This window comes from Emydura macquarii, unplaced genomic scaffold (assembly GCF_026122565.2).
Source record: "Emydura macquarii macquarii isolate MOO-44397 ecotype Brisbane River unplaced genomic scaffold, CSIRO-AGI_Emac_v2 contig_820, whole genome shotgun sequence".
Lineage (NCBI taxonomy): Eukaryota > Metazoa > Chordata > Testudines > Chelidae > Emydura > Emydura macquarii.
The window spans coordinates 399688-426653 of NW_027130957.1; the positions used below are offsets into that span (position 1 = coordinate 399688).

At 57.4% G+C, this 26966-nt stretch overlaps 1 protein-coding gene across 1 annotated transcript; it reads left to right on the plus strand.

Moving 5' to 3' along the window:
* The first annotated feature begins 4545 nt into the window (after nt 1-4545).
* LOC137149759 (digestive cysteine proteinase 1-like) lies at nt 4546-26040 on the plus strand. The gene is made up of 12 exons (XM_067543358.1): nt 4546-4580; nt 8654-8722; nt 9990-10049; nt 13271-13363; nt 14223-14395; nt 15376-15616; nt 17425-17617; nt 18350-18543; nt 20226-20317; nt 20949-21110; nt 22902-23091; nt 25249-26040. The coding sequence occupies exons 2-12, from the start codon at nt 8656-8658 to the stop codon at nt 25434-25436; spliced, it is 1653 nt and encodes a 550-aa protein (XP_067399459.1). The 5' UTR covers nt 4546-4580; nt 8654-8655; the 3' UTR covers nt 25437-26040.
* The last annotated feature ends 926 nt before the right edge of the window (nt 26041-26966 follow it).

Below are 26966 nucleotides of genomic sequence, written 5' to 3' on the forward strand. Positions count from 1 at the left end.
ACGGAGGGTCAGTCCGAGTTAGACTCCTAAATCATGCTGGAACATGACACCCTGGCTCCTAATTCCCCTTGGTGCAATTCTCTGGGCACCGGATCCACCCATCCAGCTGGTTCCCCGGTGGCGTCCGGCAGCAATTTGCTCAGTGGCCCAGCCTGTGGGACGAGTCCAGCAGCCCTACAGGGCCGGGCGGCATCTGATCCAGAATGATTTGCTTCCCCTACAGGTGCCTTCTGACATTCCCAGCAGGGCCCTTTTCTGGGTGGATCAGCTCCGTTCCAGCACGGTCAGTTCAATGCCGGACACGTGAATAACTTTAGAGAAGGCCACACACACACACACGCACGCAGAGTGCAGGGCTCGTCCTCTCCAGCAGGGGGTGGTGCGTGCACACACACAAACCCACCTTGCTCTCTAAGAGGGAAATGGGGTCTAGTGGTTAGAGCAGGGGAGGTCTCGTGGGTCAGAATTTCCAAGTATTAGTGTCAGGTTCCTGTCTAGTGACAGTCAGGGGAGCCCTTTGCCTGTGCTGAAGAAGTGCTGGGAGCTAAGCATCTGACCCTTCAGTGTGGCATTGTAAAGAGGCAGGCCAGAGGTTACTCAGACTGATGGGACTCTCAGCTCTGGTCTAATGTTTCCCCCCAGCCCCAGAAGTGGCAGCTGAGTCCCTCTGGCCATTCCCAGCCCTTCCCCAGGGTCTCTAGATCACATTAGCTGCTCCCCCTAGTTTCCTGTGAGACCTCATTCCCCAGGCCTGGCAAACACACAGGCTGAGAGGCATTCAGCACCAGGCACTGCTCCAGTCTCTGCAGCCAGGCTTTGGATTCCTGAGATTTGCTGATCCCCTGGGGCCCTGGCAGAGTTAAATGACTCCTGTCTTCACAGCTCTCCATGTGGGAGCCCCCTCATTGGACTGGAATCGGGGCCTCTCTTCACGTGCTCCGTAGGGCCCCGCTGCCCGCATCCCCACGCCCAGCACAACTGAAATGGCATGTGGCTCCCAGAGCAAACCTCGGACCAGGCTGGACCCACCAAACGGTGAATATCCCTGTCCCGGCTGGACCACGATGCAGCACTGAGATGCCGGCTGAATGGATACAGGGATGGGTGAAGCTCTGACCAATCCCAGCCCTTGGGCCAGGTGAGCTCCGCTTCTAGACCTCACCCATCGGGTGGTTGGAACGGGGGGCTTGGAGCTAGCAGTTGTGGGTTCTTTCCCTGGCTCTGGGATGGGCGTAGGGTTTAGAAGTGAGAGCAGGTGGGGCCTGGGAATCTGGAACCTTGGGTTCTTTTGGCTTGAAGAAATGTCAGCTGGCTGTAGAAAATATTATTATCCCAGAGGATGGGCAGGGAGAGATCTGCCCTTGTGTTCTGTCCCGGGGCTCAGTTGACGGATGCTAACCCAGCTCTTCCCGTCCGTTACCCCAAAGGGCCGAGTGTCAAGGTTGGGAAGAGACGGATACGCGAAGGCAATCCCTGAACTCCACGCTGTGAGGCTGCAACTCATGGCCAGGTACGTCTCAGTCCCCACCCATTGCCAACACCAGGGACCTGAGAAGGGAGACTTGCCGAGGGGGAAGCAGGTGGGGGATGCGTCTTTGTACCAGAGGAACAGCTGGGAAGAGTTATCTTGGGAGTCATGGTGGATAATCAGCTGACCATGAGCTCCCAGTGCGATGTTATGGCCAAAGGGGTTAATGCAGTCCTGGGATGGACAAACAGGAGAAGCTTGAGGAGGAGCCAAGAGGGTGTTTTACCTGCTGGAATCCTGGCTCTGGTTCTGGAGGGTGTCGGTCAGTTGGAGACGGGTCAGAAGAGACACGAGAATGATTAAGAGATTGGAAAACATGCCGCAGAGAGCTAGATTCAAGGAGTTTGATCCATTTAACTACACAAAAAGAAGGTTCAGGGACAACTTGATCCCAGTCTGGAAGGACCTACACGGGGAACAGATATTTGATGATGGGTGCTCTCTCTCAACCTCTCTCTCTCTCTCTCTCTCTCTCTCTCTCTCTCTCTCTCTCTCTCTCTGACTGGTTGTAATGTTGTGTCTTTTGCCTTTTAAATAACAGTCATGAGATGAAGAAGCCCCCCTGGCCTGGCCTGGTTTACTAACTATACACTATGTGACAGGCCGAGCTACACCCACACAGCTGCTCTGGTTGCCTGCTAAACCACAGAACATGGTGAGCGCCCTGAGCGGGCTCACTGATTATTTAAAGTGACACCACCCAACTCCTATGCACAGCCACAGACTCGCATAGGATACAAACTAGTTTTTTTTTCTCTTCCTTTTTATGGATCGTTTCTCTGTTTCCAGCTGAGCCGCTACGGGAGTTAGCGTCATGACTGTGCCTGGGACTCACCTGAGTAAAGGCAAACCTGTGAACTTGATGTGCCACTCAACCCACAGCGTTGGTGCCACCGTCACCTGTGCCTGGAACAGGGATAATGCCAGGCTGGGGCAGTCCCAGCGGGAGCTGGTTTTGGGAGCATCGCAGCAAAGCAGGCTGGGGAATACTCCTGTGATGTTCTGGGCACGGCTGGGACATCCTGCCCCTCCTCCGTCCCCATAACTGGGTAAGTGCCCAGGCTGAGGGCCCCATACCATCCTCGTCTGGAGGCCAGGTTGAGTCCCATGCACTGTGTTGAGGGCCACTGGACACTGGTGATGCTAGCCCCCATCTGCCCCTCATGGCATCACCCACGCCTCTTCCCCAGGGACCATTTGAGCCAGAATCACACAGGCCCTTCGTTTGGGTCTACAGGAGCTCTGCAGCCACTTGGAGAATCCCTGAGGCAGTTGCCACTGAGATCTCCTGAGATCCCAACCCTCTGGGGTCCCCACTGCACCGCCAGTACCTTAAACACAAAGAGGACCCATTGCTCAGTCTGCCAGCTCCCTTATGGTGTGAATCGGCCATAGCTCCTTTGGAGTCAATGGGGCCAGACCCCCCAGTTGAAATAAGTTAGTTTAGGTGCATTAGATAAACAAAGCTACATCGATTTACACCATCGATTTGCCCAGTCTATGGGAGATTCTGGCTGGGTGACTTATCTTGGCAGGTTCTAATCTAGGCTTTCAGATGCTTCTGCCTGATTACATGTCACCTTAGCTAAGAATTTCCAGACTGTCTGATGTTTGGGTTTTTAAAGTTCATTTTTCTGTGTCTTTAAGTTACTGATCATTTCCCCTCCTAAACTCCTGCTTAACGAAGGCTTTTGTCTGAGAATTTTCTTATCGTTTTCTCGGTAATAAAGTTCTGTTAAAAATAATGGGTGCGCGTAGCAAAGCAGGGACTGCAGGCAGGGGGCTGTGTGAGTGGAATGCCAGGAATCCATGGTGTCTCAGGCCCCGGGGGCTCATGCAGGCCGTAGCCAGCCTAGAGGGCTCCACCCCGTACAGTCCTGGTCCTTGCAGGATTCCTCAGCCCCGCAGGAGGGAGAACCGTTGCAATGACGTTCAGGCGCTGTGGAAAACAGGCATTGTTAGTGCAGAACCCACATGCTGACAGAGCTGGAGTAATTCTCCAGCCCTCTAAGCTGCAGGAAATGTGGGGTGCGGCTGTTAGCAAATTCTCCCTATAGGGTGGCTACTAGAAGGCACCATCAATCAGTCTCTCATTCACACACATACACTTGCTGCCCACACTGAGGGTCAGTGGCCGGGTCCTGTCCTTGGCGGTGGGCTCCGGTGGTTTAGAGCAGAGGGAGGGGGACTCAGGGCTTCTGGGCTCTGTCCTTGGCGGTGGGAAGCGAATGGGTTAGAGCCGGGGGACTCAGGACTTCCCGGGTTTTCTTCCTGGCTTTGCCCGCAGTCCTTCCTGTGGGATCATTTCACTTTGTTCTCTGACCTCAGCAAAAAACACCTGCTTTGCTTGGAAGCTGAGAACCCCCAGCCCTCAGGGCCGATGATAGTGATGCGGAGGGATGTGCCTGTTCCCAATAACCCCGTCATTCCCAGCAACTCCCCTGCCCCTGGCCAAATAGGCCCTCCTGGCTGGGAGCTAAAAGGGCTGTAACAGCTGGTGGCTCTGAGAGACCCCAGGAAAGGGATGAAGCTTTGTCCCGTTTTAGCACCATCCAGCGAAGCATCTGGTGAGCTCCTCACCTCAGCCTTTGGGGAGAGAGGGGGGGAGGTCTCTGTCCCCATGGCACAGATGGAGAAAAATGGCAGAACAAAAGAGAATGTGGGAGCCTTAATTCCCAGCCCCCGCCCCCCTGCTCCCCCTCCCAGAGCTGGGGATACAACCCAGGAGTCCTGACCCCCAGCACCCCCACTCTAACCTGCTAGACTCCCCTCCCGGAAACGGGCGTGGAACCCAGAAGTCCTGACTCCCAGTCATTCTAACCACTGAACCTTACTGCCAGCTCAACAGCAAGAGCGTTGCCTTTAAGAGCCCGGAAGTCTCTACCAAGGTTCCCTTTCCTCTCCTGAGGCATCAGCCACTCACAGCGCTGACGCTATTGCCACAGATATAGATGAATACGATTCCTAGTTATCTAACCCCTCTGCCCTGCTGGTTAGTGTCTGCGGTGGGATGAGGCCACACCCCAGCTGCTAACCCAGGCCCAGGGCCCAGGTAAGAGCCACTCGGCTTTATTGGGGGGCAAAAACCTGTCTGGGGGGAATGATTCTTCGATTCTCTAAGTCACCAAAAGTAGGTGAAGGGGTGGTACTTTGTTATGGGTGCAGCTCCAACTGAGATCAGGGCCCCATTGTGCCCGTCCCTGCCCCATCTGAGGCCAGGCCCCTCTTGTGCCAGGGGCTGCACACACACACGGAGAGAGACAGTCCCTACCCCGAAGAGCTTACAATCGAAATTGACAAAAGGGGAAACTGAGGCACAGAGAGGAGCCACAACATGTGCCCGCTGTCTTACAGCTGGTGTGTGGCAGATGCGGGAGTGGAACGCAGGCGCTCTGGGCCCCAGTGCAGTGTTTTAGCCACTGGACCTCACTATCTCAGCGTTACTGGTACTAGCATTGAAAATACACCGGGGGCTCCCCACACACAGCGTGAGCGACAGCTCCCGCCCCAAAGAGTCCCAGTGTAAACTATGGGGCCGGGAAACCGCAAGGTAACATGGCTTTGAGTGACTAAACAGTGGGTGGGCCCCACTCCTGAGTTGTCTGCTGTGCTCCACAGATTGAAAAGATCAATCAACGAACGGGAGGTTGTCACGTGATACGAGGTCCTGTAGGGTAGATTCAGAACATGTTTGATTAAATGGCTGCTCGTAGCGGGAGCATGGTGTTTCGATTGGAGCGGAGGTGTCTGAGAGTCAGCACTCCTGGGTCTAGGAGGGAAGTGGGGTCTAGTTGGGTACAACGGGGGGTCCAGGTTTCAGTACTCCTGGGTTCTAGTCCTGGCTGTAGGAGCAATGAATCAGGACTCCTGGGTTCTGTTCATGGCTTTGGGAGGGGAAATTTATTTTCAGACACATCCTGACTGTTGGCGCCTACCTGGCCAGTTGCCCCATTGCCCGGAAATTGTGTTCTCAGAATGGTGTGATTACATCTGATACTGGCTGTCACCAGGGTGTGGCTAGAGATTGAGACAGAGAAGGGACTCAGATAAACAATCTAGCAATCGGGGCAGAAGGCGCAGAGGAAGCGTTAGGCCTGATCTACATTACAGACATCTGCAAGATGGCTGAAGACGGTTCCTTATTCTCAGTTCCTTATTCGTGGTTCCAGCTCTTTATTGGTGGTTCCATGCTCCTTAGAAAAAGGGCAAAATGATTGTAAAGGACAGCCCGGTAAGAGAACATCTTTCGAAATGTCATCAGATGAATGTGATTGAAGGAGGCACAAGTGGAAATGACAAATTCCTTTATTAGTGACAGACTCAAGTGAGGAGCTGGGTTTTCACAGCCTGGACGGGAAAAAAGAAGGTTTGAGTCACCCCCTGTGACATATCCCCACGGCCCTCAGGCTGGGAATTGCCACTCGCTGCCTTGAAGCTTTGTTCTTGAGTAATATGCTGCAAAATGTCATGCCCCCCGCCCTTCCATTTTGTATTTGGAGTTTGAATGAGGAGCTGGGGTTTGGCTGGCTGTATGGGACAAAATCAGGCTTGGTCGCCCCAAGTGACACGTCCCCACGCCCATGAAGCTGTTCGGACGTAGTTGAGACGTGGAACTCCTCAACTTACAACATTTACCTTGTGAAAAGTTGTGGCCCGTGTCACCAGCCCTTCGCATCCCCTTTAGCAGGGTAACCGGAGCAGCAACTCGGGGCATTTCAGGGGGTGAAGCTGCGGCGTCTATATTTGCAGGGCGAGGGCCTTGGCAAGCGTGGTGCTCGTCCCATGTGCTGGCTGGTTGTTCTCCGGGGAGATTCGATTGCTAGGTTGCAGGCCCCTGATGCAAAGGTCTGGCTGAGTTTCAGTGAGGGCCTTGTCGCTGGGACCTCTGGGGTTTGAACAGTGTTGGACGTCTGAGCGGTTGTTAGCTCCTGTTTGGGCTGAGCCGTGAGGCTTCGGATATAAGTCAGTTGACGTAAACAAGAGTGGCAAACGGGGAGTGTGATTCCTGCGTTAGGTCTGGCTCTCCACCAGGCAGCAGATAGGGCTGAGGAGAGAACACGTGCTGTGACCTACCTTGGACGTGCTCTGCTTTGCCTTCTGCCAGAAGGCGGAATAGGTTTCTGGTGTAGGACGTGCAAGCTGGCAGCCGCACCAGAGGAGCAGACATGGGGTCTGGAAGCGTAAATTGCAAGAAAATGAAGACTTCTTGGACGACCAGATTTAGAAACAATTGTCATAGATGCCAGAGGGGAAGGATCAGTGATAAGGGAATTAGAGAGAGTAGAAACCAAAGAAACGGACAGACAGTTTGTGACCTGGAAAGAGAGCCAGGAGATATCCAACCCGACTAGAACATCTTCAGATACTCAGCAAGTCAACTACGGAAGCACCTGTCTCTGGAGGAATGGAATAAAGCTACAGGGGATAAACCTGGTGGGTGTCCTGGTGGTATGAAATAAGCAGCAACCAAGCCAGGTTCTTCAGCCATCCTAAGAATGCAAACAATTGGCGACTCCATATTAAGAAGAGTGGACAGAGAATTCAGCGACAGACACAAGGACGATAGGACGGTGCGCTGTCTCCCTGCAGTGAAGATAGGAGATGTAACTGCAGCATTAGATGGGATGATGAAGTTGTCTTACAAGTCTCCTCTCATGATGATGCGGCATCACTTCGAACCACACAGATTATAGAAGATCCCAGGCACCTTGAAAGGGAGGAGAAGAAAAGGAAAGTCCTCAGAGATCCTACTGGTCCAATGAGCAAGAGAAGGCAGAAAATACTGGAGGTGAACTGTTGGCTGCCGGACGGGTGTGAGGCTGAAGGTTTTGGTTTTGTGGAACATCCAGTGGGAAAGAGAGCCATGCACACAGGATGGCCTGCATCGCACGAGTGGGGAACTAATCTCAGCTGCAGGGCTGTAGCTGCTCTGAGGACATTAAACCACCGATGCAAAGGGGAGGGTAGTAAAGGAAATAAATGCTGAACAAAACTCAGCCGCAAGATGTCATGAACAAATTGAACTGATGGGAACAGAGATTCTTCAGTTGCACATGTACCAGTGCAGGGAGCCTGGGTAACCAGCAGGAGGAATTACTAAGGTGCCAAGATTCAGACAGTGCAAGCTGTATGACCCGAGTGACTGTAGGCCGGTTAGCTTAAGGCAGAGAGGCACGACTCACCCCGCATTGCGCTAGGCTGATTCTTTGCAGACTGACTGCTGAGGCCCCGGACCACAGGCTTCCCTACAGAGCCCCCTAGCCTGCCAGCAGGCCCAGGAGACCCCTTACTGGTAAAGCGACAGCTTGCCGGATTTACCCTGTTTCAATGCACCGTGCTTGTTTCGCTGAGGGGGGCTGCAATGAGGAACGCCAGGACAAAGTGCCGTTTTGCCAGTATACGCTGCACCCACTAGAAGCACTTTGCCGCTGTAGTCTAGCTATGCTCTCCAAGTGGCCCTAGTGTAGAAAGGGCCTCAGGGGGGCGCTGTGCTGCAGGGAGTGGATGTGGGGGCCTTGGTAGGGGGTGCTCCCCTCATGTGCTGCAAGGAGCAGGGTGGGGGGCTCAGCAGCGGGTGCTTTCCCCTTACTTGTCACTTGATTGGTGACACTGCACCTTTCTGGCCATCATATCCCCGTGGCTCTTTCCCAAGCGGTCAGGGCGTCCTCTCAGGGTCCCAGTCACATCCCAGTGCGGTTAATTCCCTTCCATCTCCCTAAATTTCCCGGCAATGTCAGCTCCACACAGGATCCTTCCTCCAGTTCTGCCCTGAAATTGCCATCCACGTTGCTACAAGCTTTCAAGCAGCCGGCATGCCCCTCCCCAGAGCTGGCTGCATTTCACAGGTGAGGGCACGACCCTGCACGTGCGGCCTACAAAGCACACTGGGAGGGAAATGTAACCCCTCCTTGCTTTGTCGGACAAATCCGCTGAGCTTTGTTCCCCTCCTGGCTTAGAAACTGCTTTACAAAGGGCCCTAGGTGCAGAACATCAGGTCGCGATGCCGGCTAGAGAAGATGCAGCTGATCCCGTGGCCAGATGCCGATGGAAATGCAGGGACCAGAAGAGCTTCCCCAGAGAAATGATTCATGTGATTAATTCCTGATCCTTTTTCCACCCCCCCAGACATGATGGAAACTCTGTTCTGGAAGAAAATGGCCTCTCTTCTGTTGCCTGCATTTTGCTTTCTGAGCGGTGAGTGTAACGTACACACAACCACGCACGTGCGCGGAGCTGCCTCACAGACCTGCCACGCCCAGGAACTTTGGGGCAACACTGTCCCAAGCACCTGAGAGCCGGTCATCCCTGCAGCAGGTGTGTTAGTGCGGGGAGCTGACACAGGTTAAAACAGCAGCGAAGTCACAGCAGCTAGGGTTAGCAGCTCCAGTTAAAGCCTAGCGGGCAAACTGGGCTTGCCCTCGAGTGAAAACCCGAGCTGCTGTCTTCTCGCTGCTGTTTTAACCCCAGTCCAGATCCTACCTCTTGTGTTTATCCCGGAGTTACCCTGCGCTGGCCTAGCCCGAGTGGCATATCCACACTGCAAAGCGCTACCCGTGCCAGACCTGCGTGGCGGCACCCACAACGGTGCAGTGCTAGGCGAGGAGCTGGGATGGGTTTATGTGGGGGGTGGGGAGGACATCTCTAAGCCCTTCGTTTTCAGGGTTTATTTGGTTTGAAATCGCCTGGGGAGTTTTTCTTAAACGTAAAAACCGGGTGAAAATTAGTGAAGAATCAGAAAGGAAGGGGAGTGGGGGGTGCGGAGAGGGGGTAGGGGTGCTTGGCACTGATGGGAGCGGGAGCCGGGGCGGAGTTACTCCTGATGTAGCAGTTGGACAGCTGCCAGCCCGTCGTGCTCCCCCACTCTGCTGGGCTCTGTGCCATGGGGCGGTGTTGAAGGGCTGGGGTCTGGAGCAGGCTGTGTCCGGCTGGGGAAGCAGACAGGGCTCTCTGCCATGGGACGGCCCCATCCGCTTCCCCTGTGAAACGTTCCCGGGCCCCCAAAAAGCCAAAATCTGAGTGAAAAATCGGTAAAACCCGAATTGTAGCTTTTCAAACCCCAGGAGTTTTGGGGGGGAATCAGCAAATCCCAACAATGAAGGACCTTGAATGTAACCAAACCCATCCTGGGCTGGCGCAGATCTGTGCTCCCTCTGGGACGCCTGCTTTACAAAAGGGTTTGCCAGGGAGCCCTGCTCCTAGCGTGAGGTAGCGTAGCCACCGCCTCTTCTCCATTCCCGGTGTATTAAGGCCCTGATTCAGCGAGGTGTTTAAGCCCATGCCTGACTTTAAGCACCCGAGTAGCCCCAAGGGGATTTCAGTGGGATCGAGTGATTAAAGACCGGCACTTCCTTACGTACCAGCCTTTGGCAGCCTGGGAAGATTTCCTGTCTCCTGGCCCCTCCGGCTGGTTTGGGGAGGGAAATGTCTGATGCCGAGAAATCAGCTGATCCTTGTTTGACAGGAGCAGGGTGTGCGTCTGGCTGGATCGTCCCTGATTTTGGCAACGTCTACCATGTCTCAGGTGAGCGGGCCGGGTACTCTGTGGTTTGGGGTCTGTATAGCAGTCTCTTCTCCTGCCTGCCGATCACTGCGGAGCGTGCGTCTCGTGGTGACGCCTCAGCCCCAGAAACGTCCCTGCCCTGCCCTCTGGTAAGACACATGTGGGATAATCCTGAGCCCTGATCTGGCCCCTCTGAGCCATGGAAGTGGTAAGTGGGGAGCTTTAGCAGCTGTGGAAACTGAGCCCCAGAGATTATCATTTATACGGGGCCATAAAGGTGCAGCCACCATGGCTTGTAGCCTCCTGGGAGCCCAACAGTCTTTAATGTTAACCAGAGAGACTGAAAACACCCCTTGTAAACTAGCGTTCTCCAGCCGCCTCCCCTCCCCAGATACGGCAGGACTGCTATGGGGAAAGGGAATATTTCGGGCCATCACTGTAGTGCTTAACAAAGACCAACAGCTCGTCTCTTAGCACTTCAACTCTTCTTCATCCATAGCGGGAGGACAGGTCTTGTGGTTAACGCACTGGGCGGAGACTCGGGAGTGGTGGGTTCAGTTGTGGCTCTCCCTGTGAGACCCGGGGCAAGTCGCTGCCTCAGTCTGTGCCTCGGTTTCCCCATCTGTGAAATGGGGATGATGGTACATTCCAGGAGGCCGGTGAGGATAAATCCAGTGCTGGTTTTATTTGGGATTCTGGGGGGATGGAAGCCGTGTCAATATCTTGATAGAATAGAACCCTTTACCGCCACTCTCAGACAAAGACAGACAGACAGACACCAGCTGGGAAGGGAAAGGAAGCAGGAGACCCTCATCTCTAGTAAGCAAGAGTTAACAAACAAACCCTCTGCCTGCTCGGTCTCCCAGTGCATCTGGCACCCGAGTCCCCGATGGGCGCGGCTCATTGCAGTAAACATTGTGTTTGCAACCCTCAGGCTTGCAACTGGATCTGAGCTGGTGGACCCTTGCGTCCACACAGAGCCCCACAGGGGCAAGGATCTGGCCCTTGACTGAGTCCCCCACTCCCCAACTGCAGGGCAGGACTGTCTTAATAAGAGTCTGCCTGCCAAGCTGGCTCCCTCTCCTCATGGCCATCAGTCTAAGTGATAGCTACAGATGGCAGCAGGGCTGTCTTGTCCAGCTAGCTTCTCAGACCCATTAGGGTCCACTCTGCAACAGTGCCGGGCAGTTAATAATAATAACAATTAATACCTAGCTCCCCTCATCAGATCGCAAAGTGCTTTACAAAGAAGCAGCATTCTCATTACCCCCATTTGACAGATGGGAAAACTGAGGCACAAGAGGGGGGCATGATTTGCCCATGGTCACCCATTGGGCCAGTGGCAGGGCTAGGAATAGAATCCAGGTCTCCTGAGTCCCTCGCCAGTGCTCTAGCTACTAGGCAATACTGCTTCTCATTAGAGGGAGGCAATTACTCTGTGTTACGATTACTGTAAAGTCCTTCAGTACACCTGGTCTAGGTTCCTGGGTGAGACTTGAGCTCCAGAAGCTATTGCCAAGTCTCCGGGCCACAGGCCCAGTGTCTCTTGTTAAGAGGAAAAGTAAAATCAGTGCAGAGAATAGGAAGGAGCTCGGGGGGAGGGGAGGAGTGTGAATCAGGAGGAGAGAGACAGAAAAGCACTAACAAGCTCTAAGAAGACAGAGGGTGGCTCCGTTGTTTACACAACCCAAGGGACAGCGGCAACTTGTTTGCTGGTTCCTTGTTCCAAAACACAGCCCCGGTCAAGGCCAGCCGGAAAAGGGGCTTTATCTCGACCTTCACCCACAGCCTACGTCAAAGCAGCTAGACCAGCGTGGCTGCGGGAATGGCCTCCCCCAGAAGCATCTCCCTCCTGCGTGCCAGACCTCTGACACGCGTTCCCCTTTCACCCTCACCTCACATCCTCCAGTGGGGCTCAGTGCTCAGCTTCTCCGCGCGCCTGCTCGGCCCAGCTGAGGGCTGGGGGAGGTGGCCGAGGTGACATGACGCTGCAGCTGAAGGCGTCGGTCCCAGCTCAGGCAAAGGGATGGGTGCTGGCTTTGAGCGCCTGGCACACTAAAAATAGCAGTGTGGCCACAACACGAGCACGTCCCGAGGGTCTCGGACAGGATGGCACTTGTGCAGCTCGCTGCCCCGGCTACCCTGCTGCTGTTTTTAGTGCACGAACCCGATCAAAGCTAGCGCATGTCCGGCTGCCTGAGCCGGAAATTGCACCTCCAGCTGCAGTGTAGACGTACTCTAAGCCAGCTGGGGGATGAATTGACCCCAGTGCAAGTTAGAGCAGCCCAGAGGCTGCTGCGACTTACACAGAATCATAGAAGATGAGGGCTGGCAGGGAGCTCAGGAGGTGTCTAGTCCAACCCCCTGCTCAGAGCAGGACCAACCCCAACTAAATCAGCTAGAACTGTCTCCCATCAACCAGAAATCAGCGAGTGCATCACACTCCACTACCCCATTGTCTCCCTTCTCCCAGCCAGCCCTGATACCCCCTGTGCCCACGTGAGGCGCTGCCAGTCCAGGGTTCCCCCGCACCCAGAGAATCCTCAGCCGTTCCTCGAGGGGCAGTTTTCGGGTCACTTTGCTCCACTCTGGCCCTGGATCGCTCATTAAATTAACATTGCAGCTGGCATGAGTAAAAGGTCTCCCTCGTCCTTTCTGTCTCTTGCGGGGATAACAGTTGGCCGGAGGCCTATCTGGGTAACTGACATAACCCAGCCCCTGGAGAGCGCAAGGGGGAAATCTGCACTGAGCAGCTTCCCGGCGAGAGGCTCTGGGATGGGAGGGAGCGGCAATGCCGCGGAGGGTGAAGTGGCTTGGCCTAATTTCCTCTCCATTGGGCCAGGCTGTTCCGTTGCTGCTTCACGGTGCTGGTGTCCCAGTATATTTCCCGGGGTGGGGAGGGGGGCATGTGGAGCTGTCTGCATCTCGTCATCCATATCTCAGGACCCGGGGAGCAGCTGGGCGCACAGATCTGCGTCTCCGGGAACTCTCGCCGATGGAGGCTCCACTCCACTGGATGTGAAATGGGGCGGAATGGGGATTCTGACCCAGTTTAACCTCCAGAACTGAAAGCTGGTCCCCAGGCTCTTGGCGTGCCCAGGGCGTGGCACTGCGTGTGGCATGAATCAGGCACATCTGAGCTTGCCCAGGGGGTGGCACCGCATGTGCCATGAATCGGGTGTGTCTGAGCTCATCTTGGCACAGACTCTGGCTAACCCGGCGGCTGGTCTTGCACACTGCAGGGGTGATTGACATGCCGTTTGCTGAGATCAAGGAGCCCTTTGAAGCCTGGTACAACCTGTCCGGAGAAAAGAGCCGTATCGAGTACTACCACGGTAGGCCAGCTGGACCTCTGTGGGAGACGTGTTCCCTCGCAGCTCCTGACCAGGTGCCAGGGCCCGGCCCCACCGTTGGGGCCACATTCAGAGGCGATGGCCAGAAGGCTGTCAGAGCCTCAGTGGGACAACGCCCCCCCAGGCTAACGTGCCCCCAGGGACCAAGCCATGGATGAGGGGGACCTGATTAGCATCGCTGTGTCTTGGGGTCTGATCCGGAGCCCAACGGGAGCCTGTCCATTTACTTCCGTGCGCCTTGGAGCAGGGGATCCTCTGAGCAGATGGGGGAAGTAATGGAGACCTACATCCTCGCAGCTGCTCGTTGTTCCCTGGGCTCCCCTTCTCTCTTCCCACCGACAGCCGAGGGCCGGGGGTCTGCACGTTCCGGTGGGTGTGAGCCGGAGGGACAGCCTGCAGGAGGTGCTAGGTGCCGCCACTTGTGAAATACACCGCGGCTCTCCACGGCGGGGCGCGCACGGCCTGGTGCTCGGCCCGCGCTAGGCCGTCGTTTTCCCCCTGTTCACGTAGCCCGGCGCAGCTCAGCACCGGTGCAGAGAGGATAGCAGGGCAGCCGGGCCAGTGGCTATGGCGAGGTGGCAGCTAACAGCTCCCAGGGCTGCGTCCCCACCTCCCCGGGATCTGCGGCGGTGACGTGTGGCACTGGCCCCATGTGGGTCTGAAAAGCTACAGACGCTGACACTTCTTTATATGCAGCTGGAGAGTGAGACGTGAGCTGCCGTTTCCCCTTCTCCACCTGCACAGGGAGAGAGGGAGACCCCGGCTCTTTCTCCCCGTCCCTTGCGTGAGGCTGGACCCAGGAACCGTCTTGCCCTGCCTGCATCTCTTCCCTGCCTCCTAGGGCAAGTGGTCACCTTCCAGTACGGGGCTGAGAGGCCCTTTGGTGCCCTCTACAAGGTCACCCCAGAGACTACAGAGGTGGAGGTGAACGTCCGGAAGTGCTTCCGGATCGGCGGCACCCCTGGGCACCGCGTCTATCCACAGAGCGTCTTCCCCAGGCTGGGCGGCTTCAAGGTGAGTCTCTAAAGCAGTGTTTCTCAACCTGAGGGTTGTGACAGTTTTAGAGGGGTCGCTGGTATTGGGAGTGGCAAGAAAGGCAATTGCCTGGATCCACAGGGGCGCCATGAAACTAAGTTACATGCCTCAGCCCCGTGGGGGTGGGACTCAGGCTTCAGGGGTACAGTAGTTTGGAAAGGTTAAGAACCACTGCTCTAAAGCGAGGCAGGCGGAAAAGCCAGGATGTCAGGCGCTTGGTTCACAGCCAAGGGCTTCCTTTGGCCTGGGTGGCTTGCTGGCTTGGCTGGACGCCCGCCCTGCCGAGGCGTCTTGTAGCAAACGGGGTCTCCCCAGTACCCGCCAGACCCAGCCAAGTCTGAACGAGGAGCCTAGCCGCCCCCACACACACACACACACACACACACACACACACACACACACACACACACACACACACACACACACACACACACACACACACACGCGTATGTGCTTCTCTCCTGTGGATGTTTGCTGGGGGGTCGGAAGGGGCTGAATGCAGGGGAAAAGCCTTGGTTAGTGTCACTCCAGTGCTCCCAGTGTCCTGCCTGGAGGGGAGGTGTGGATGGACTGACGCTGTCTCCTGGCCTTCACCTAGTGGGCCTGGTGGAAAGCAACTTCTCAGTTGCTGCCAGCACTCCTTTAGGGAATGGCTGGCCCTGAATCTGGGCAGGGGGGAGAGGCTGAACTGCATTCCCTCCCCCAGGCGCTATGGCGCCGGAGTTGCTGATGAAATAAAATTCTAGCCACGCTAACCCCTCCCCGGAGGGTCCCTTCCGCCTGGCACTGGCAGTGTCCTCTGCTTGGGAACTGGAAATACGGGGACCCTAGCAAAGGATCTAAAGGTTATGGCAATATTGTTGTGACCTCGCAGCCCCCCTACAACAGCCTGGGGACCCCCCGTTCGGGAAACGTTGCGTTCAGACTACACAGCACCGAGACTAACATTGCCTGCCCAGCACGTGCGGGAGGAGTACTACGGAGGGCAGCTCTGCACCGTGTGGCAGAACGTGTCGAGCTGGGGCCAGAAGAAGAACGTCTACACCCTGTGGGTGGCCAGCTCCGCCGAGGGCCCCGTGCCCGTCCACTACGAGATGAGGGGCTTCAACAGCCTGCTGGGCTCCCACTACGACAAGTACGAAATCGACTACAGCCGCTTCTCCCGCAGCTTCCCCGCCGGGGTCTTGGACCTCCCGAGTGGTGAGTGGCAATTCCCCCTCCACACCGGGGAAATGCTGAGCCCTTCCCCGGGGGCAGGGGACACCTGAAACCGGAGCTCCTGAACCTGTGCAGGGAGGCCCGTGGCCCTGGGGCCAGGATCTGGGAGCCAGGACGCTGCCGGAAGAAGCCACAAAACATTGACCAAAGCCATGGTGGGAACATGAACCCGCTCGCCTCGCTCTTTCAAGCCAGGGACAGTATCGTAGCGTAGCGGGGCAGCCAGGAGGGGCCGCGTGTCAGAGTGATTCATTGGCTGCTGTGAAATCTCCACGTGTTTGCACGGCTCCGAGACATGGAAACACACGGCTGGTTAATGCTGAAATGCGGCCCAGCCAGCGCTCAAATAAAGGGAGGTTGATCCGGATTCAAACTGATGAGTAGCAAACTTCACATTAGCGTGTTCAGCTGGCCCTGGGATGGGGGGACCCTGTGATTTGGTGACCCCCCTGCAGATGTGTTGGCTGAACCAGCCATAGCTTCAGCGATGCAGACCCCCACCTCGCTGTCCAGTGGGCTAAAGCCGGCACGCTGAGCTTCCCAGGATGGAGAAGGAACGAAGGGCTTGTTTCAGGCGGAGGTGCAGCACTCCATGCATTCTTGACCAGGGGCTGCACGTGTCTGGAAGGTGGAAAGGAGCGACTGGCTTGAATATGCAGCTGTTCGCAAGCCTAGTTCTGACCAGCACGTGTTTCACCCCACGGCCAATGTCCTAGCCCTGCCAGGAGGGCTCTGGTGGGACAGTGCTGTGCCTGTCCTAGGGGATACCGCCTGCTTAGCAAAAACTAGAGTGGGAAACGGGAAAGGGCTCCCTCACCTATTTGCTTGGGAGCCTTCATTCCCTTCCAAAATGTGCTAGCGAGGCAGTCTCCTCTTCTTCATCAGACACCAGTGCCAGACTCTGGGGGAGCCACGTGTCTTGGGGGTGGTCCCAGGTCACTGTTATTCTGGGGGGCCGGGGTTCCCAACCCACAAATATCATTTTTACAGCCCTGAAGGGCCACCAGTCTCTCAGCTCATAAAAAAATGCCTTGACGTGTACACCATTAAGGACCACGAGTCACTCGTATTTAAAGGAAGCATTGCAATGCTCCTGGGCTCATGTTTACAGTCACTATTTTACACCTACAAATGACACACAGTGTGTCACACACGCACGGACAAAGCACTAGTGTAGATGAGTGACTGTCACTACACACTGAAGCAGGTGGCCTGGCAGCTAAGTCACGGTGGGCGACAAACCGGAAGGCCCTGATTTTTAGAGTCCTGCCCTTCTTCAAGCATGGTGGGTCCTGGCTGCTCCGCCAGCAGCACCCCCATCCCCCAACTGCAGCCAGACGGAAGGAGTTCAGGGAGGAGGCTGCCTCCTTACTGATCTCCACTCCCTCTGGCTCCAGCAGGGACCCCAGCGCCTGTGGACCCAGGCAGAGCACTTTGCCGTGCTCCCTGCTACAGCCAAGGGAGGGGAGCGCTGATCTCCCGTCCCCTTGGCTACAGCAAGGAGCCTGCACTGGTCTTGTAGCCCCACGGCAACGTGCTCTGCCTGGGTCCTTCTGCAGCCAGTGAGCGGGGAGCGGTGGGCCACTTTGAAAGACCTCCCGGGCCACTTTTGGCCCCCGGGCCCCGGGTTGGGAACCCCTGCTGGAGTGCACGCCGTGGGCATGAAGCTCAAGAAGCAGCTGGGTTGTGGGAGGTGTGTTAATGCAAGCAGGGGCGGCACAGAGACGGGGGGACCGCAGGCGGGTGTCTGGGAGCAATGGGTGTAACCTCTAGATCTGCTGCTGCCCTAGACATGGAGTGTGAGTTTCCCCCGGGAGACGGAGCGGAGCACCGCCTCCTGGCCAACCCCATGCAGGATTTCGTGGGCAGGCAGGCGGCCCAAGGCCATCAGCTGTTCCATCGCTACCGGCGGAGGTACAAGAAGGAGTACGGCAGCGAGAGGGAGCTGGAGCACAGGGCGCAAACCTTCGTTCACAACATGAGGTGTGGGAGCCTGGAGGCGAGGCAGCCGGGTCCGTGGGGCGCCGGGTGTGGCTGTGCCGGTTTTCGGGGAGGGGGCAGGGAACGGGATGGTGCCAGTGCTTCATCCCAGATTCGCCTCGTTCCTCTGACCCAGCCCGGAGGGACCCAAGGACGTGCCGAAGAGTCAGGCCAGCCCCAGGGCGACACGGGACGAATTTGATCCTGGCCCCTTCCTGTAATGTCAGTGTCGGGCTGATGCTGCCGCCAGGGCGGGCATGTGGGGCTAACCAGCGGTTCTGCCAGTGAACGTAATCTCCCTGTGCTAGAACAAGGTTCTGCAGGACTTCCTCTGCCCAGAGTAGCTGCTTCTGCAGATTGCCATAGATGTGAGAGTGCCAGAGACAGCGGTACCCCCCCCCCACTGCCCCACACTCCCCACTCCTAATGAGAATGAAGCCTGTACCCCATTCACCCTTAGGCCAGCGTAAAGGGGCCTTGGGGTAAACGCGAATCAGGCCTGAGGCTCTGGCCATCCATCCGCTGCTGGCTTTGTAGCAAGAGAGGAGGAGATGCACGTCCTGGGAGGTGACTGCTTCGGGCTGGCTGTCTAGCAAAAAGCAGCCCTTGACCTCACGCCAAACTGCGGTGATTTGAACGCGCGTGTGCGAGGGGCTGCTGCAGGGATGCCATCGGGGCTGCCCACCAGCTGGAGCTGCCCGGCTCCCCCTCTTCACCACATCCATCCCCTCCCAGGTTCGTCCACTCCAAGAATCGGGCCAACCTGCCCTACAAGCTGGCGCTGAACCACCTGGCCGACCGCACCCCGGAGGAGCTGGCCGTGCTGCGGGGGCGGCGGCAGGACCAAGCTCCCAACGACGGGCGGCTGTTCCCGGCGGCGCTGTACGCTGGCATCATCCTGCCCGAGAGCCTGGACTGGAGGCTGTATGGTGAGCGGGGCTGCCCGCGGCAGCAGAGCGCGGGGTGTTCTCCGAGCACCCCTGGGGCTGCTTCACTCCCCGACTGGTCCTCGCTGTCCTGCAGTCACCTGGCACGTGGGAAACACGCTCCAGCGACGCTGAAATGGAGCCGGTTAGGCCTGCCAGAGCCTGGGGGGCAGGGAAGGGGGTATGGGACGACTGCCTGCTTTATACCCACATTTCAGCTGCCATCCTGTCAGTTATGGACTGGATGGTGCTTGTGGGAGGGTGACTGTCCCCTTTAAATAGGGGCTGACAGACCCCTATTCTCCTGGGCCCTTGTGGGCGGTTGAAAGCCTAGGGAAGGGCAGGTGTTGGGAGAGAAGAAGATGGATCCAAGGGAACAGTTAATGCTTGTGGAGGTGTGGGGGAAGGAACCTAGGTTACTGTCTCTTTAAGGGCCCAGGCCTAGGAGACTTGGGGGGGATAAGAGGGGCGGGAGCAGGGCTCCCCTATCTGGCAGGATCGGATGAGCCATGGGAAGGAAGGCAGGATATCTGCTGCCTCCTTTCTCTCCCAGCAGGAGAGATCTCCGCCCCAGCGGGGGAAGCAGGGCTGTGGGCTTGCTGACCTCTCCCAGCCCAGGGAGGACGTGGGGGCCCAGCTAGGAGAAACTGCTCTCAGGCTGCATCTGGCCTGAACCAGCGCAGCCCCAGCACGGAGGGAGGGCTGAGCTGGGGAGAAGGCTGGGACACATGGGGCTCCCCCAGGTTTGTTCCCTCTCACAGAGGTAGTAAATCTGACCCCACAAAAGGGGGATCTTGTGCTCAGCGCTCAGGTCAGGGCGTCAGTGAGTGCAGAGGACCCAGAGGGGGTTGAGGGCAGGGTGACCCCAGGCCGGGGGTTGCCCTGGAGGTGGTGACCCTGTTGCAGGGCTCCGCCTGGAACCCGTTGTTCTACCTTAACTCGACAGAGGAGGGCAGTGTTGAGTACCACACCCGGCTCCCAACGCTGTCAGGACCAGTGGGGCGAATTCCCCGAGAGAAAGGCTGGGGGCCTTTTTCGTTTATTCACGTGATGCTTTCACAGTAGCCAGCCCTGGCTGGACTGGGGAGAGACGACCCGAATCCCGAGACCCATCCCCTGGGCAGGGGTGGGGGACTTTCATACACACCCTCCTGCTAGCTGCCTTTCCCGCGTGACCCCCGCCCTGCCGGCTGCTGGGCAGGTAGGTTACCCAAGCACAGGCTCTTCAACGGCGCGTGGGTGAGTCTCTAACCTCCAGGTCCGGGGTAGACGTACCCCGAGTCGTCGTGACTCCAGCACCGATTGGGCTGGAAGGTTTACTTGACGCCAGCTGAGCCTCCTCTCTGACTTTGGCCCTCCCACTAGCACAGCCGCGGCTCCAGCCGGGCAAGCGGCATCCTGGTACCAGGCACGTGATGCAAACCCGACTGCTCCTCCATGTGCGTGAGCCATCTAGTCACGTGCACAGGCCCCCTGCTCCCCGGCCAGATGCCCCAAAAGTTTGCCGCTTGACTCGTTGTATTGACACCTGCCCTTCGTGCTGCATTTCTTCAGGCTATCGAGGCACCTGGGGTGGAGGGAGAAGGCAACAAGTGGCAATTTCCAGGGGGAAAGAGGAGAGAGAACAGAGGCTGGGAAGATTAGATGGCTGAAGTGTATGGCTCATTTCTTATCCTGTCCGCCAGGTGCGGTGACCCCGGTGAAGGACCAGGCGATGTGCGGCTCCTGCTGGAGCTTTGCTGGTACGGGGGCGTTAGAAGGTGCCCTCTTCCTGAAGGTAACGTCCCAGCTCCCTCCCCAGAAGAAAGGCTGCCTCGTCACATCCGGAGCGTGGCCGAACTGGGTGGAACAGCCAAGGCACCCGCCATTGTCGCTCTTTCAGTTATTATCTGTATTATGGTAGCACCTGGCTGCTGCAGCTGAGATCCCGGGCTCCTGGTGCTAGGAGCTGTATGCACACACAGTAAGAGATTGCAAGCAGGGGAGGTACAGAGACCGGGGGATTGCAGGAGGGCGTCCTGCCCGGAACAGCGTACGTTCGAAATAGACAAGACAAAGGGGAGAAGAGAAACATCCCTCGCCCCATTTAACCGGTGGGGAACGGGAGCACGGAGAGATGAAGTGACTTCCAGGGCCACGCAACGAGCCCAGACCTCCCGTGTCCCAGGCCACAAGGGAGCACAAGACCCTCCCTCCCCTCTGCTGACGGGGTGTAGGGAGAGTGGGCCCCATAGAACAGAAGGGGAGCACCGCCCCAGTGCGGGGGGGGGGGGGGTGTCTCCTTGGACGAGGTCTTGGGGAAGCTCTGAGTGAGAAGTCTGGGTCACCAGCCAGCCTTTCTGTCGAGGGGCCGGTGAGGTTAAGGTCTGAGTTCTCTGTGCCCGACCCTGCCCTCCTTTCCCCCCCAGACTGGAGAGCTGACCCCCCTGTCTCAGCAAGCGCTGATCGACTGCTCCTGGGGCTTTGGGAACTACGCCTGCGATGGCGGCCTCACTTGGCGGGCCTTCGAATGGGTCAAGAAGCACGGCGGCCTGCCGAGCGCCGAGTCCTACGGGCCATACATAGGCCAGGTGAGTCGGGCGGCTCTTCTAGGCAGCTGCCAGGGGAGCCTCTGAGAGAACTTGTGCCGCGTGGCCGGGGGCCGAGTGGAGCTGTGACGCGGAGAGCCCCAGGGCAATGAACTGCGGGCTCCCTTGGGCAAAGGCTGGGGCTGCTGACCTGAGAGCTTGGTGCAGGGCCCAGCACAGCAGCCATGATGGAAGTGGCCCGGGACGGACTCCGGGGAGCAGCCGATTGCTCCCTCCCTGCAGTGGCTCTGTTGCTGTGCTGCACAGATGGGGACGCTCAGGCATGGTCCTGGCTGCCCGACGACGGATACTCTGGGCCTCCGTTCACCAGCCTCCAGGGCTCTGACAGGGCAGCTGAGACTAAACCCGTCCCTCCAGTCACTGTGCAATGCCCTGGCGTGCGGTGAGACTATGGCATGCCCTAGATGTCAGCGGGGTGACTCAGGGGGGTCAGGCAGAGGTTCATACCAGAGTCCAGAGCCAGGGACGGGGGGAGCCTGGGGTGAGGTTAGTAGATGCCTAGCGAGAACATACTCCTGGGGGCTGAACTTCCTGGTGCTCGGTGGCGGATCTTGCAGGACTGAGTCCAACAGGAGCCTTATCGTCGATTTCAAAGGCTGCAAAATCCGGTCCAGAACAAGGCCTAGCGGCCTGAATTGTGAACGTATCTGTGGAGTGGATGAGCCACCTAGTGCTGGGGCTGCAGGATGGAGGGGTGCTGCTGGCTAACACGTTCCTAGGCAGGCAGGGCTACTCTGGCTAACGCTCCGGGGAGCCCAGGTCATCGTGATGGAACTTACTAGCCCCGTTCTCCTACCCCCGAGCCCCAGAGATGGGAGCGGGGAGCCTTTATTTCTTGCTTGACACGATAACCGGTTTTAGACAACTCGCAGGGGCTCTGGTTTCACGTGGAAGGTGTTCCAGTCCCACAGTGATGGGCAGTGGTGTAAAACCCTTGGTGGAACGGAGAGCTAGATAACGGCTTCTGGCGATCCTGAAAGCTCCCCTCACTGCAGAACTCTCTTCCCTCTTACAGGGATCTCAGACCCAAGCAAACCTCCCGGTTCTACTTGGCTCTGAGCCCTGCAGACGTTTCTTCGTCTGGCTTCTCCCCTGCTGCCGTAACCCTCGTTACAGCCCCTGTCGCACCTGGCTCCTGAGAGCACGTCATTCAAAGACCAGAGGGGCTGGGTAAGGCTGGGACCCAGGTCTGCAGCGCGCCCGGTGCCTGATGCGTCCATGCTGCTAGCAGCAGCCCCAGCACAGGTGCACTGAATGTGCTGTAAGCCCTGGGAGACTCAGCACCCCAGGCAGTGCCACCCACGCAGACCCCATTGTAGCACCCGCCGTGACCGCTGCCTGGCCCCGGTGCACTGTTTAAGCATGGAGGGTCTGCCAGGACCCGTCCATGCAACTGGGCCGCACAGAGCTTGCTGCTCCAACAGGCCTTGCCGGGATTCTGCCCTCGGCTCTGTTGCCTGGCTTGGCTGCTGATGCTCCCGGCTGGCTACGATCCCCACCTAGGCTCCTGATGCTGGTTCTGACCTTTGACTTGACTCCTCGTTTCTGCATTTGTCCTTGAGCCCTGACTCCCACCAGGCTCTCCCCCCGGTCCTACCTGCTAGGCCGGACTACTCACGTCCTGGGCATGACAGGACTTAACAGATGCCCCGGGCCCTTCTCCTCGCTCTGGCTCTTTGCCGTGGTAGGGGGCGGACGGAGGTTTCTCTGGGCGCGTCCTGGCTCTGCAAGGACATGCGACCCATATTGCCGTTGAACTCCCCTGTCTCCTAGAACGGCTACTGCCGCTACAATGCGTCTCAGCTCCTCGCCCGCCTCACGGGCTACGTCAACATCCCCCCCGGCAACGTCACCGCCATGAAAGCCGCCGTCTTCAAGCGCGGCCCCGTGGCCGTCAGCATCGACGCCTCCGCCAAGTCCTTCTTGTTTTACGCCAGTGGTGTCTACCACGAGCCCCGGTGCGGTGAGTCCAGGCCTGCCAGCGGCACGGCGCTTGCTGGGGGGCGAGGTTGCCTGTCTAGCAGGCGAGGTCCTGTCGTGTTAATCCCAGGTTGTCAGGAGACAGGGCCAGGAGAGTCCTGCTCTCTCCAGGGTTTCTCTAGTGCCTCCAGCAGCACAGGCTGGGTGAGTCTCTCATGCATCACCTTGCGGCACACCCTCCCTCTCCCAGGGGGAAAATAAATAGGGGACCACACCTGCCCACCAGCCTGGGGGTGTTGGTTCCTAGTGCAACTGTATGGGAGCCACTTCTGTGCCCTGCAGGACCGGCCCCACGATGAAAAGCACCCTGGGCAGCACGCACACCACAGAACCGGGTTGGCTCCGGACAACTTCCAGGCCCTCTGCTGCATCCCCTATACGTGCACCTTCAGAGATCCTGGAAATCCAAGGGGTGGGTGTCACATGCTGGGGTGCAGCCCAGCCCAGTGAGGGGTTGTCACCGCCTGCCCTGCATGCGTGGGTGCCTCACAAGGCTTTGGTGGTGTAGCTCCCAGCCGCAAACAGCAGGCAGGTGACACCCTGAGTGTCTGTGTATAGCTGCAGTCCTGGTCCAGCTACTCTGACCCCGGCAGACGGGCAGCAACAAGCCAGCCGCACTCTGGTTTCCACCGGCCTTGGTTACTGCTTCCAGGGTGACTCCAACACACCCCCAGTCCTGGATTTACCCCAAAACATGTGTTCTCCCTGTCCAGCCCTCTCCGGGACAGTGCAGATCTGAAAGGTCGGTTGCCCCCTAAGGGGTCAATATTGAACTGTTTGCTACTTTAGCTGGTGTTACCAAACAGTTCAGTTTCAACTCAGCCCTGGCTTAGTTTAGTTTAAAAATAAAACCAGTTTATTCAACTACAAAAGTGCGTGCAAGGCTAAGGTATTAAAGTCAGAAATGGTTAGGAAAGAAATAAAACACGTTCTGGGAGCTAAAACTTAACAAGCGAGACTTGGTCCAAGGTAAAATCTTTACCCCGGGTTCCTAGCAGCATGGCTTCTTAGGTCAGGATCTCCCCCAAAGTCAAAGGGCTTCTTCTTTTGTTGTCTTAGGCGTATGTGAGAGAGAGAGGGAGAGATCACTTGGGGTTTTTCTGCCCCTCACTTTTGTAGTCCACTTACCCTTGGGAGTGGATTCTTCTCCAGATTACCCCTCAAAGCAAAGATTATCCAAACAGGAAAGAAGGTGATGTGGAATCTGATGGTGAAGGTGGCTCCAGGCTCCTGTGTATGTTGACACACAGACTTGCTGTGTCTCCTGCCATTGCCACCCCCTGCTGTCCCTAGGACACTGTTTGCTAATTCTATGTAAATTGAGGCAAACCCACAATCCTTTGCTTTGGCTAGGACTGCTTAACAGCTCCTGCCTAGTCCAGGCTGGGTGGATTTGAACATATGCTGACATCCTGCAGGGGGAATTCATAACATGACATATAACGTTGCTACAGGCTTTTCACCACGATGTGATCGACCAGCAAGTTATTCATTTCCAAATGACCCCTTCCAAGGCATATTGGGTACAAAGATTACCACAGCAGCGTGGGGTGAGGGGTGGAATACAGCGGTGCTTCCAGGCACCACGGGCCCCTGCTTCCATGGCATTCCTGTGTCTCTTCTGCAAGCTCTCGCTCCTCCCCCCCCCCCCCCCCCCCCCCACACACACACACACACACACACACACACACAACAGCACTTAGAAAGGTGTTGCATTCTCATGCTTGAAGAACCCCTGGTAAGTGGAGCAATGTGAGGGGCTCTTCCGGTGCCATGCGCCAGCCCCCTTGCGCTCAGCGTTTGCCAAGAGCTTTGCACTGGCTCTGCCACCAGGTGGCAAGCGTGGTCCATCCCAGAGGCCAGGCACCCAGTAACTTCCCTGGCAGAACGAGGCTAGCCAGGCCTCTGAGACTGCCCCGTGTAAAAGAGACCTGCCTGTACCACTCTCAAAGCTGCCTGCAGGAGGGCATTTGGTTCCCCCTGGGGGATGTGGCGGAGGCTACCCCTAGGGAGATTCCCAACCCACGGCCTCCGATGCAGACATGATTCCAGGGGGCGGGGGATTCTGGTCTGTAACTGCAGCGGGGTTAATGTCAGCCTGAGAAACCCCTGGGCTAATCGCCTTTCCTCTCCGCCGTAGGGAACACCAGCAGCAGCCTGAACCACGCGGTGCTGGCCGTGGGCTATGGGGTCCTGCAAGGGGAGAGCTATTGGCTCATCAAGAACTCCTGGTCCACCTACTGGGGCAACGACGGCTACATCCTCATGTCCACGCAGGACAACAACTGCGGGGTGGCGACGGCGGCGACATACCCCGTCCTGGAGTGATCTCCCGCCGCTCCGGGGTCAGAGGGAAGCCAGCTGGGCTTGGGAGGCTGGTACTTAGCAGTTGGCTAGTCCTGCAAGTTGTCTATGCTTGGCTTGTGCGCCGGAGGGGACCGAGTGATGCTGCTTTAGCGCCTGATCCTGCATGGCCCGGGCGCCTGCTCGTTTCTGCTGAGTGCTGTGAATTCCTGGGGAAGCCAAATGGGATCTGAGGACACCCGGGGGTGCTCAGCACGCGGCAGGGCCAGCCCCCTGGATTTCGGCACAGCCGCGTGCGACGCTCCCCCTGGGTATGGCTGTGCCGGGATACGAGGGGTGACGCAGGTAGGCAGACCCGAGCCAGCTTTGATCTAGCTAGACACAGCCTCAGCCGGCCTCGATCTAGCTAGATCAAAGCCGGCTTGAGTAACACCACTAGTGTAGACACAGCAAGCACAGGGGCTGCCGGGGCCAGCATCCCGCATACACTGGGTACCTACTCCGGCAGCCAGCCTGCACCACACCTACGCTGCAGTCCTTACTCACGCCGGCTCTCACCAGCTCAGCTCCGCCTACAGACGCAGCGCGCTCGCCTCCTGATGGCAGCCCCGACATACGGAGAGTGGAACAGCCCTAAGCCGAGATACTTTCCGTAGGGAGCATCCTGGGGCGGGCCAGAGAGAAGTCAGACCAGCTGCTGTGGGCGGGCTGAGCCCTAGCTCCCGCGGGGAACTGAAAGGAGGGGTTCTCTGTATGGTCACTGGTGCTCTGGCCCCTTCCCCGCTCTCCCTGTAGCTGGCGAGGATGGAGGACAGCAGTCTGATGAATTACAGTCACTAGGGCAACAGCCGGGACTGCAGCTAGCAAAGGGAACCAGCTGATGTGACTGATTCAGGCCCTGTCAATCAGCTCTCTGGTCCAGGCACAAAGTAGTCTGGTCTTGGGAGAGTTGTTTGTTTGCTGGGCTCCCCCAGGAATGGAATGGAGTGGAATGGGGAACCCAGCTAGGCCTCTGGGGTCACAAGGGAAAGCATAAATGATTCCTCCTCTTAGAAGCCAGGCCACCTGGATTCCCCCAGCTGCAGGCTCCGCTCTGCGCTGTGGGACCCTGCCCCCGTGTCTCAGCACTTGTTTAAGAGAGTAAAGGTCCTGCCATTCCCCAGGAGTGTGAAGAAAACTGGCCACAGGCGGCGTGTAATGGCTGCAGCATTGTCTTGCTGAGTCTGCTGGGCGTGTGAAATGAGAGTGGTGTTGTGTGTGAACCGCTCTGTTCTTCTCAGTTAGTTGTTAACTCTGAACCCTAATGATATTCCTCTAAACATCAGCATTGTTAATTATCTCCCCGCTGAAGAGTTTACCTGTGGATCCCGACCTGCCCCCATGCCTTCCCGGGGGCCAGAAATCCCCAACTGCTCCCAACCCAGATGTCAAAAGCGCCAGTGATGAGCTAGGGAGGCTGCCCAGAGGGGTCATGCTCTTTGTGTATGAGGGGAGGGTCAGCACTGAGCTGGGGCTGCCAGCCGCCTTGTCCTGCCAGCGAGCGTACAGGGTGCA